Source organism: Melampsora larici-populina, assembly GCF_000204055.1.
Source record: "Melampsora larici-populina 98AG31 unplaced genomic scaffold MELLAscaffold_9, whole genome shotgun sequence".
Taxonomy (NCBI): Eukaryota; Fungi; Basidiomycota; class Pucciniomycetes; order Pucciniales; family Melampsoraceae; genus Melampsora; species Melampsora laricis-populina.
Genome location: NW_006768773.1, coordinates 1247050 through 1259063, shown reverse-complemented (window position 1 = coordinate 1259063; position 12014 = coordinate 1247050). Strand labels below are relative to the sequence as shown.

Sequence of the window (12014 nt, the reverse complement as noted above, 5' to 3'; positions counted from 1 at the left end):
AAGACTGCCTTGCGCGAGCTTTTCAATAGTCATATCCAATTACTTCGCCTTGCTGCCACAAAGCAATCGATGTGATGCATCATTGGTCTCAGGTGCCGTGTTGACATGAAGAAGTTTTTCAGAACCGGACAAGTCTCGAATGTCTGAAAAGTTCAACGATTTCAAAATGCTATAAAATCATGCCTCGTGGTCAGTCTTTCTTCACTCACCTCATCCTACAAATCATCCTCATAAGCCATTGTTATATATATATATATATATATCTTCACTTTTTGTTCATTATCAAGACATTGATTGTTTCATAGTATTCACCAGTAAATAAATCTTTATCCATCATCTTCTTTTGTGTTTATTTTCCTCAGCCTGAGTAGTTCTTGTGAAGTTACTTATTGCTCATCTTTTCAAAAGCTTTCAGTTTTTCAAATCTTTCTTAGCGTACTAGCTACTCTTTGTTCTATATTTCGAATCCTTGATCATCATGCGTTTTGCAATCACCGTCAGTTTCGCCACCTTGGCCGTCGCTTTGGCCACCAGTCAACAAGCCGAAGATAAAGTTGCGCACAATTCCTTGCTCGCGTAAGCTCAGTTCAAATCTTCAGTAACCTTTCTCAAACAGACAGAATCTCAACTTACCTTTACCTACCATCCAAGCAGTCGCCAGACCACTCCCAACCCTGTCAAGCCCGCAACAAATGGATCGGCCACCACTCCGAGTTCGAATTCATCGGGGACCGCTCCACCTACCCCTTCGCCTACATCTAAGCCCACTCGTCGTGATGTGGCTAAAAATGAGCACAGGTCAGAATTAATCCCATGATTCCAAGATTGTTATCACACTTGCTCACATTTAAAAATCCTGTTATTTTCAAATCTCCAGTCTTTTCACTCGTACAATGCCAAATGGTGCCGCCGGCAAGCCTGATGCCGAACCCCCTGCCGCCCCCAAGCCTTCACCTTCAGCTAAGACCACTCGTCGCGATGTGATTGAAAATGATCACAAGTAAGATTTTATCACACCATTTCAAAATTCCTGAATACATCACTCGGAATCTAACAACAATCCTATTCTCGATTTTCCAGTCTTTTCAGACGTACTGCCCCTGCCGCTGCTCCTGTTCCCGTCCCTGTCCCGGCTCCTGTCCCTGTCCCCGCCGCCCCCAAGCCTTCACCTTCAGCTAAGGCCACTCGTCGTAATGTGATTGCAAATGAGCACAGGTAAGATTTGATCACACCATTTCAAGACTACTGACTATTTCACTAATGATCTTATGTTCGAATTTCCAGTCTTTTCAGACGTACTGCCCCTGCCCCTGCCGCTGCTCCTGTTCCCGTCCCTGTCCCGGCTCCTGTTCCCGCCGCCCCCAAGCCTTCAGCTTCAGCTAAGGCCACTCGTCGCAATGTGATTGTAAATGAGCACAGGTGAGATTTGATCACACGATTTCAAAAATCCTGGATATTTCACTCGCAATCTAATCATGATCTTATCTCAGTCTTTATACTCGTACTGCTCCTGCTGCTGCTCCTGGCGCTGCCCCTGCCCCTGGTGCCCCAAAGCCTTCACCTTCAGCTAAGAGCACTCGTCGTGATGTGATCGAAAATGAGCACAGGTAAGATTTGATCACACTACTGCAAAACTCCTGAATATTTCACTCGCAATCTAACAATGATCTTATCTTTGAATTTTCAGTCTTTTCACTCGTACTGCTCCTGCCGCTGCTCCTGCCGCTGCTCCTGCCCCTGGTGCCCCCAAGCCTTCACCTTCAGCTAAGACCACTCGTCGTCATATGATTGAAAATGAGCACAGGTAAGATTTGATCACACCATTTCAAAACTCTTGCATAGACCACTCGCCATCTAACAATGATGTTATTTCCGAATTTTTCAGTCTTTTCACTCGTACTGCTCCTGCCGCTGGCGCTGGCGCTGCCCCTGCCCCTGGTGCCCCCAAGCCTTCACCTTCAGCTAAGACCACTCGTCGTCATATGATTGAAAATGAGCGCAGGTAAGATTTGATCACATCACTTCAAAATTCCTGAATATTTCACTCGAAATCTAACAATGATCTTATGTTTGAATTTCCAGTCTCTTCACTCGTACTGATCCTGCCGCTGGCGCTGGCGCTGCCCCTGCTCCTGGTGCCCCCAAGCCTTCACCTTCAGCGAAGACCACTCGTCGTCATATGATTGAAAATGAGCACAGGTAAGATTTGATCACACCATTGCAAAATCCCTGAATATTTCACTCGAAATTTAACAATGATCTTATGTTTGAATTTCCAGTCTGTTCACTCGTACTGCTCCTGCTGCTGCTCCTGCCGCTGCCCCTGCCCCTGGTGCCCCCAAGCCTTCACCTTCAGCTAAGACTACTCGTCGTCATATGATTGAAAATGAGCACAGGTAAGATTTGATTACACCATTTCAAGACTACTGACTATTTCACTAATGATCTTATGTTCGATTTTCCAGTCTTTTCAGTCGTACTGCCCCTGCCCCTGCCGCTGCTCCTGTTCCCGTCCCTGTCCCGGCTCCTGTCCCTGTCCCCGCCGCCCCCAAGCCTTCACCTTCAGCTAAGGCCACTCGTCGTGATGTGATTGAAAATGAGCACAGGTAAGACTTGATCACATCATTTCAAAATTCTTGAATATTTGACTCGCAATCTGACAGACATGTCCCCGGATTTCCAGTCTTTTCACCCGTACTGCTCCTGCCGCTGCCCCTGCCGCTGCCCCTGCTCCTGGTGCCCCCAAGCCCTCACCTTCAGCTAAGACCACTCGTCGTCATATGATTGAAAATGAGCACAGGTAAGATTTGATCACATCATCTAAATTCCTGAATATTTCACTCGAAATCTAATAATGATCTTATCTTTGAATTTTCAGTCTTTTCACACGTACTGCTCCTGCCGCTGCCCCTGCCGCTACCCCTGCTCCTGGTGCCCCCAAGCCTTCACCTTCAGCTAAGACCACTCGTCGTCATATGATTGAAAATGAGCACAGGTAAGATTTGATCGCACCACTTCAAAACTCATGAATATATCACTCGTAATCTAACAGTGATCTTATTTTTGAATTTCCAGTCTTTTCACTCGTACTGCTCCTGCTGTTCCTGCTGCTGCTCCTGCCCCTGGTGCCCCCAAGCCTTCACCTTCAGCCAAGGCCACTCGTCGTAATGTGATTGAAAATGAGCACAGGTAAGAGTGCTATTTGTAATTCTCTGGAAGACGCCATACGCACCATAGAAGTTGCGGTCTAGTACTCAACATCCACTTTCGCCCCAGTTTTTCCCGTCGTGATAGAACGTCGACCGCAAAAAACCCTGTCACCTCAGTTAGTGTCAGTCGTACTCGTCGTGATGTTAATTAGAATGCGCATTCTTATTTTATAAAATATCCCCCTGATCACCAGAGCTATGTATCGTAAATCCGCATTTTGAAGCATCCAGCATTTTCCCATAAATTGTATATAAACTTGAATTGAATTTAGTAAAATGGAAAAATCCTAATAGAATTTCAAATACCAAATTTTTATCTCCTTTTTTAGGATCCTTGATCCTCATGAGTTCGTCGAAGAAATCTTTAGCCAGACAAGCCAGTTCGTTAATTAGAACTTCGCGATCAACGCACAAGCATTATCTCTTTATTGATGATTTTAGTTTCAATAAAAGTCCCTTATTCTTGATTTAGGAGTTCCCTGACGCTTTTAATAGTGATCACCTAGTGACTGAAACTCATGAAGATCTTTCCGCGTGCGATAACCCCCTTCTAGACTTTATGGCTGGTTCCAGCCTTCTAGGAATTATTTTTGTTTTCTTGGTCTATGTCTACGGAATATGTCATGAAGCAAAGTGTGGTACACATGTATCCTGAATCACTGTTGAACTATCTTGGCTTGTTGATAAGAAATTATATCTTTTCAGCAAAGCCTCCAACTGTTTTGGGTACTGAGCCAATAGATAACATTTCTATATATCCACCGTTACTTTGTTAGGTTCCTTTAATTCCGCGACGAACGAATTTGGGCTTTTGATAGTATGGAGTCACAGAAGGTTTCTTCTCTCGAGTCGGTCTACGCGATAAGTGGAAAGTTTTTTGGAGTATCATTTCTTCAAGACATGTTTATAAAGGTAATGTGAGTTACTTGTGGGATGGGTTAACTCAGCTCTGGCTGATTTCAACCAGCGTTCGAGAACCACTTTTCAACGGCCGTGGAAAGCCTGCTAGGACTTCGTAGCTTCAAACCGTTTGACATGACACGAATCATTCACTTCGGAATGCTGATGTAGTGGACCCGTGCAAATGTCAAGGTTTTCTAATCAGAGTCGCGGATAGTTCTAAGATGGAAAAGAAAGTTATTCTCACAATAGACAGAAGGACCCAGTTGACCAAATGCTCGTTGCAAGATTTGGTAAAGGGGACTTGAAATCCACCTCTTAGCAGTGAAGAGCAAAATACGGTCATGAGGTTTATCAGCCAAGGAGACAACAACTCAGAATAGACCACATCACTGATCAGATTGGTCAAAGCAGAAGATGGGTCACCTGCAGCTCATTGACACTTAAAGACTTCTAATTGCTCACGGTCTGATGGCACGTATCTGAATTCGTCGAATTCAATCACCATTATTCTTCAGGGAAGTGATAGAATGAGATTGATCCTTTCCCATGACTATGGAAAGAACAAGGTTTCTTTAAACAATTGCAATTATTTATTTTCACTTTTGCTTATGATTGACTATCAATCAACGCCAAACCCTTTTTGAGATACACTTTAATCAAATCCAATGAAATCTGCAATGACGTATATATTTACAACTATGTATAGAAGGATGACTACCTTAAATGCGGATAGAGTTTCTTTCACAAGAGAAATGCAATCACTTCAATTTGGCTATTGAAAGGTAAGTGAGCTTCCGGATATCATAGCCTATTGTGATGGAATACAAGAAGATGGTGGTGTTGCTGTTGGTCGACTGGTGCCACTTGACGATTGTCCAACAGACGTGATATGACTGTCCCACTCCCACGTCGATCGAGTTACTTTAATCGGCTTGGTACATGAAATCTTGTGAATTGCTAAACATGTGAAGATAGCAACTGATTCGACGAAGTAGAGTGGCGTGTCCAAGGTTGACATCATTGAGACTTCTTTTCAAGAGGTACAGCAGTCTTCTTCTTCTCTTCTTCCAAAGCAAATTCAGCTTTCAATCTAGCATCTTCATTTTCAGCATAAACCTTTCCGAGTTGTAATACAAGAATCCCGACCAGCAAAAAGATTGCAATCGAATGACCAGCCGCTGTGACCGATAACAATTCTTTACGTTTTTCAGTGGTGATCGGATCGGCTTTAAGAGTTTCTTGAAATGCTTCTGCAGCTTCGGCAACTTTACTTGCTTTCATTAGAATTGTAGAAGGATAACTAAGTAAAACGAGAAACCTATTAAGGAAACTGATAGGCGAAGAAGGATCGAATTCGGTTCCTAAAGCATTTCCAAGTTGTGAAGCCGAAGAATTCACAAGTGAAACCAATTCCGTTGTAGAAGGAGCTGATGCGATCTTTCGTATGTTTGGAATCGTAGATCCAGTATAAAGTCCAATGATAAGTAAACAAAAAGCAAGACAAACACCATCAAAGTAAAGTGCAGCTTCTGTATATTTGGCAACTTTAACACATAAAGTGAAAATCGGTATCAAAAGGAAGACGTGAAAGAGTGCTTTGAAGGCTAATGGACTTGTCCAGAGTGTTAAATAAAAGTGTTCAGCTCTTAGATAAGCTTCGTCTGTTGGAATTCCACTAGAGTATAGTAATCCTTGATCAGTGAGTAAAGCCATGACCAAAGTACCTGTGTAAAAAGGGAACAAGTCAATAATGATGATCAGTGTGACGCTTTGAAATGAATATACCAAGATTTGAAAAAGAACCTGACCTAAGATAAACCCAACAGACGTGAGCAAGACACCCGTACCAAATCCATATTTTGGAGCACTCGAAGTTGGCAGTCTAGTTTCGGTAACCATCCTTGCAAGTGTCTTTCGATGACGGTGAAGTAAAATCTGATCGCTCAAAATCTTGAAGTGAATGCAGAAGCGTCCAAAGTTTCAGTTAAGTAAGAGGATAGGAGTTCAAGACTTTTTTGATGCGAGACGTTTGAACCCCTTCGGTAACTGCCGGACACAACGATAGTTTGGATGCTGCGTAGCATACATCGTGAAGCAGTCGAGTTTTGTACCCCAGAAGAGACTTCTCACTGCTGATCGTCGTCATAACTGTATTGGGACGTAATTGTAACTTGAGTAACAAGTTTCCTTTGGGTTTCGATCAGGTCTATGCATACACAATCCGGTTGTGAATGCGGGTCCCATTGTATGTACTGCGCAGGTAAAAATGGTCCTTATGTTCTGTGTAGGAATTCTAAAAATTTGAAAAAAAAAGTCACACAGGAGCCTTATTTTGTATGTAGGAATATGTTACTGTACCGACCCTTAAATTCCCCAATCGTGTCTAAAACACGATTCGGTATCCACCGAATCGGTCAAAATTCTGTAGAGGTCCAGCAAATTTACTGGACCTCTACCGATTCGGTATCTGCGGGGAAACCATTGTTCTCACCATTTGGTACTGTACCGAGGCACTTTCTTTCCAACGATAGTGGATTTCGACAGTTCTGTACCGATTGATACTGTACCGAACACCTACGTACAGAAAATTTACTGAAAATTTACTCGAACGATAGGAGATGCTCTTAACTTGGTCACGTGCGGTAACAAACTCTACAGTAAGTAAAAAATTGCTTACCTCGACCAAATTTCACACTCGTTTGCATTAGCAGCATGGTAACTTGTGTAACTTTACGGATAATACATGTACTCCACAACGGTCATGCAGTAAGATAACATTTTCATTTTCAAGTACAAACATCACTGTCCTCTGCTGTGCGCTGGAGGACTGATGGCATTTTTGAATTCTTCATTTACATAGATCCAAATCTACATACATCCAATATCATTGTGGTCGTCTACTTGATCAATAGATCTTGATTCAAAAGACCAAAGTCCTTGCGATTTTTTTCATCTACTCGATCTATAGATTTCAAGTTAAGAAGACAAAGGCTTTACAGTTACTATCTTGATAAACAATTAATGAATTTGAATATACATAATGATCTTGTAAAAGTTCTAAAGATTCAAAGCCAGGAGAGAAAAATGAACAATTTGAAGAATTTCAAGTCGATCGAGCTATTTTGAATCAAAAAACACAAAAAACACATGATTGTAAAAACATCCATCGGTGTTGAATGTTCTCAAATTGGTTCATGTGACTGTAAGGTTTGGAATTCATCAGGTGTTAAAGGTGAAACGGAGGTGTTGATTGTTGACTTTGATGATGGAGGTTGGGTTGAGGTTTGTTCTTCGAGTTGAAGTAGCTGGAACAAGCCGTGATGATTGGCTACCGCATGCGTTAGCCAATTGGTAAATTTACCAAATGGCTACACCAGGGGGTAATGGTCCTCGGCCTCGGCCGGTTCCTGTGACGATTTCAAAGGTTTCGTCACAAGAACCGCCCAGGAAGGTGTGGAACCGGTTTCGCCGAAACCGTTTCGGACACCATTCCACCACCGCTTCTTGAACGAGCTGCATGTCAGCAACCGTTTGAGAACGGCTGCTGAGGCGGTGGTGAAGCGGTTTGTTCGAGAACTGTCAATATATGAACAGTGACCGTATGAAAACGGTCACGGATGAAAGTTATGTTTCAAAAAGACAACTCACCTCAACTCACACTGATTGATTGTGCCACCGATAAGGTCACAATCAATCTGAATCACCATGTGTTGAACAAAGCACTACCTTTAAAAAGGCATTGTCCTTCACAAGCAGCACGTGCAAAAACATCTACATACTCAGATTTTATAATTGTACTTGTGTTGTGATCCGCTTGATCTTGTATCCTTTTAATACTAAGATGTTGGTATATGAACTTCTTTCAAAAACAAACCAAAAACATGTTGTCCTTGCTCATATTGATTTCTTCAATCTTCAAGTTTTGTTCTTCACGCAAGAAAACATTTTTCGTGTGAGTTATACAATTACCTACTTCGTTGACTGATCAAACTCGGTTATCAAACTCAGGATTGAATCCTTGTTTCGTGTACCTCATCCTACCTTTACTTTCCCCCAAAAAAGATTCCTTATCTTTCTCTCTAAAAATTCTGATTTGGTTTACCAATTACTCAATTTCTATTCCCCATTTTTTAAAGTCCTCATCCAATTCCTACCCCTTTCACCTTTCTTGTTTTTTTGAATCTAAGTTTTATGAATTGGTTGACAATTTGAAATCATATTGATTCGACACAAGGGGATCTGGCAGTGTGGTCCCTATGGTGCAGAGGTGGAAGGCTCGGGGATGCTCTGCGCTCATTGGTTTTGAGCCTGTGTTCAAGTCTCCCTTTTTGCAAATTCTACGCCGTACCCTCAGAACGTTCCAGGAACGTTCCAGAACGTTCCAGGCCTCGTTCCAGGGACTGTGTTCAGGGGTCACCGAGGTGGTTTGCTTGCACCGCCAAAAACAGTGATGGGAACCGTGTTTGTGCGGTCCCATCTGAAATCGTCTCAGAAACGACGCAAATAGTTTAAAACCGTGACGGCAGGAAAACGGGTTCGAAAACCGTTTTCTTGCCGTAGGTTTACCCCCTGGTGTAACGCAAACCAATCAAAAATTAACTACCGCGGGGCTAATTTCTCACCAGTGTGGGAAAGGCCCCGCATTTGCGTTAAATTTTACCTTACCGCACCCGAGTTAACGCACGAGTGCGGATGCTCTGAAGAGTCTCCTTGGGGTGTGTAGTGATGAGACAGACCACGACTGGAGTAGGGAGTGATCCTTGATACATACTTCATCAGAAAATGCTTCAACTGCTGAATAGATTGCAGGGGCAATATAGCACCATGTAATGAAGAATTAGACAAATGCTCAAATGGAAGCCCTTGATAAATAAAGCTTGATATATCCTTACAGAATTTCAGGATGTGATAAAATCCTGGAAAATCACTCATTCATGCTCAAATAGTTGCAACATCCATATAATATGTTCAGAACCCTGCACTGCTATTCATCTCATTTGCTCAACATTAGGAAAGGACCAAAGTCTCCACTGACACCAAAATTGGAGACTGGCTACATATATCAAAGTTTAAAATACCTTTGAAAAAAGGAGGTCAATAATTGCAGAAACGCTTTGTACATCTGATCAGGCAGCGGCTGGTAGAAGGCCATCTTATCCTTCATTTTTTTTTTTTTTTTTTTTTTTTTTTAAGTGCTTTTGATTTCACATATCGCACTAACTAACTAAGTATGTGTATGTAAAGTGAAGGACTAATACAACTTCTGATGGGTTTTCCACTACACCGGACTACCAAGCCTGTCTAGTAGATACATCCTGACACAAAAAGGCGCTCCCAGAAGATTTACAAAGAAAATTGAAGGCATAGGGATAATAAAGAAAATAATAAAGAAAAAAGGGCATAATGTTTCTTGACTTTGTGGCTTTCTTAATTGTCTAAGTATGTTCTAAGATGTGAGAATCTTCCCGTTGACTCGATGAATTGTGCTAAATACGGATAAGCTTTAGGTGTATCTAATAGTGCTAATGTTGAGTTTATGTTGACTTTAATTTTTTCTTTCTTTAATTGTTTTCTGAACGTTTGACGTTGTTTGTTATATTTTTTGCAATAGATTAAGAAATGTGCAGGAGTTTCTGTTGCAAAACATCCCTCGCATCTATTGTTTTCCTCAGCTCCTATTCGGTGTAAAAACTTTTTCAGCGGACAGTGTCCACACCGGAGTTGAAAGATTGCCGCCGCATCTCCTTTTTCTAAAGAATTCAGTGAATCAGCTATCCATTTGGCTTTTGTTTTATACGGTTTGATAGAAACAGCTCCCCTTTGGTGAAATAAGCTTCTTGTGTGTCGCAGGAGTCCTCCTAAACTCATGGGCAACATCATTGGTTCAGTATTGCCTTCTGCCGCTTGTTTTGCAGCCTGATCCGCCTGTTCATTCAATGCAATGCCTTCATGACCAGGTGTCCAGTAGAGTCTGATTTGGAGGTGTTGCGCTATGAGTTTGTGGGATCGGAGTAGGAATCGTGCCAAGTACTGGAGTGATTTGGGTTGCATAGGTTTGGCGAATAAATCGAGAGCTGCCTGGCTATCGCTGAATACTGCTAGAGACGTAAATTGTCCAGGTGAAGCGTCAGTTATCTGTTTAAATTGAACAAGTGCAATCATTAAAGCCATAGTTTCCATCTCGTAGTTAGAGATCCCTTCCAGTGGTCCATACGCGTGGCTGGCCGTTCTTCCTTCTGTCGCAATAGCGGCTCCGCCTCCGGTTTCTGGTATGAAAGATCCATCCGTGAACATCACACAGGCTCCTCGGCTTTTCTCTTCTTCAATTTGTGTTGGGATGCGTTCCTTAACGTCTTCTCGCTTAGACCCTACATTTTCCACTGTCCAGCGCGGTTCAGTCCACGGTGGTTCTGGGTACGGGTGTATAGTTTCTAGTGTGTGTTCAGTGGGAAGAAGCAGGTCAGTCTTTCTTAGCAATCTATGAATCGGGCTCTGATGCGTATGTGGTAATCTCAACAGTTCCTGCTGAATGATCGTTCTGGACGGGTGACTTGTTGGTGCTGTTAGTCGTTTGTAGATGTAATTGTGGTTGTATTGTATGGCTAAATCCTTAAACGTAATCATGTCAGCGTCGTGGGTCATGTGATCCGTTGGCGAACTTTTAAAAGCTCCCAAGATCAGTCGATTGGCTGCGTTTTGGAGTAGGTTAAAAATTTTAGACACTTTACCTTCTGTTCGTGTATTGAACCAAACGACACTCCCGAACAAAATGTGAGGTTTCAAAATAGACATCACAAGGTTCTTTGTTTCTTTTGGGTTCAAGCCATGGTAGCATCTGCTGATCCTGCTGAGTTGTGCTATCGTTGCCTTTCCCCGTTGTTGCATTCTTCGTATGTGAGCTCCGAAGTTCAGCTTAGGATCCAGCCATAAGCCTAGCCACCTAAGTTCAGATGTCAAAGGGGTTAGCACCTGGTTACCAAACGTGAGACGTGGGTTCATATGCTTTCGGTGTGTGAAGTGCATGACCTGTGCTTTCTTCTTATAGAAGATCGCACCGTGTCTTCTGGCCCACTCGATTGATCTATTGCCTTCTTCTTCCAAGTCTAGGATGTTGAGATCGATGTCCTTGTTGGCTACTAAATGCGTCACATCATCGATGAAAGCTAATGAGATTCTGTTTGCCTGGAGCGAAATATCTGTATCAATCAGTAGAGACGAGTTATATAGGATGTAAAGTATTACCAAAAGGGGTGAACCTTGCGGTAAGCCATCTTCTATGTTGAAGTCTTCAGATAGAAAATCCTGCAGTCTGAGTTTGGTCATTCTACTATCGAGGAATGAACCTATTTGTTTTACAATGTAATCCGGGCATTTCTTCAGTCTGAGTGTGTGTAATAGTCGTTTTTTGTGTACTGAAGGGTAGGCCGATTTTACATCGAGGAACAGGCCAGAGACAACTTTACCTTCCCTCCATTTCTGGTGGATCCACGAGGTGAGTATGATGAACGCATCATCTGTGCTGTGTTGTCTCCTTCCACCCATGTGGCCTTGTGCCAGGGCTTGGTGGGTTTCGGCCCAGTGCGCGATTTGTCTCGTTATAACTGTCTCTAGGATTTTTCCTAAGCAACTCAGCAGTGCGATGGGTCTATAGGCTCCTGCTTCTGAATAGTCGTCTTTATCGTTCTTCCTAAGGATCGCTGTAGTAGCTGTGCGCCAAAGTGTGGGGAAATAACCAATTTTTAGGCATGTGTTGAATATGGTGATCAGATGGGGTAGCAGTTGGGACTTAGCCAATTTCAGGATTTCGTTTGGGATTCCATCTCCCCCTGTCGCACGTTTTGATGGGATCTTCTGTAGTACGTCTTCGATTTCGTGTCCTGTTACGGGGGGGTGGTCCTGTTC

At 42.8% G+C, this 12014-nt stretch overlaps 2 protein-coding genes across 2 annotated transcripts; one reads left to right on the top strand and one right to left on the bottom strand.

Annotated features, from left to right (window-relative positions):
• Positions 1 to 478: 478 nt before the first annotated feature.
• On the top strand, positions 479 to 4228 carry MELLADRAFT_104424 (uncharacterized protein; the record flags this gene model as incomplete). Its single annotated transcript, XM_007407549.1, has 18 exons — positions 479 to 576; positions 655 to 798; positions 878 to 1000; positions 1081 to 1215; positions 1285 to 1419; positions 1491 to 1607; positions 1688 to 1804; positions 1886 to 2002; positions 2083 to 2199; positions 2280 to 2396; positions 2466 to 2606; positions 2684 to 2800; positions 2879 to 2995; positions 3076 to 3189; positions 3539 to 3589; positions 3705 to 3855; positions 4028 to 4126; positions 4157 to 4228. The coding sequence occupies 18 exons, from the start codon at positions 479 to 481 to the stop codon at positions 4226 to 4228; spliced, it is 2082 nt and encodes a 693-aa protein (XP_007407611.1).
• Positions 4229 to 4754: 526 nt separating this feature from the next.
• Positions 4755 to 6128, bottom strand: MELLADRAFT_115830 (uncharacterized protein; the record flags this gene model as incomplete). The annotated part of the gene is made up of 2 exons (XM_007407425.1): positions 4755 to 5836; positions 5921 to 6128. 2 exons carry the CDS (start codon positions 6009 to 6011, stop codon positions 5130 to 5132), a joined length of 798 nt encoding a protein of 265 aa, XP_007407487.1.
• Between the last annotated feature and the right edge of the window lie 5886 nt (positions 6129 to 12014).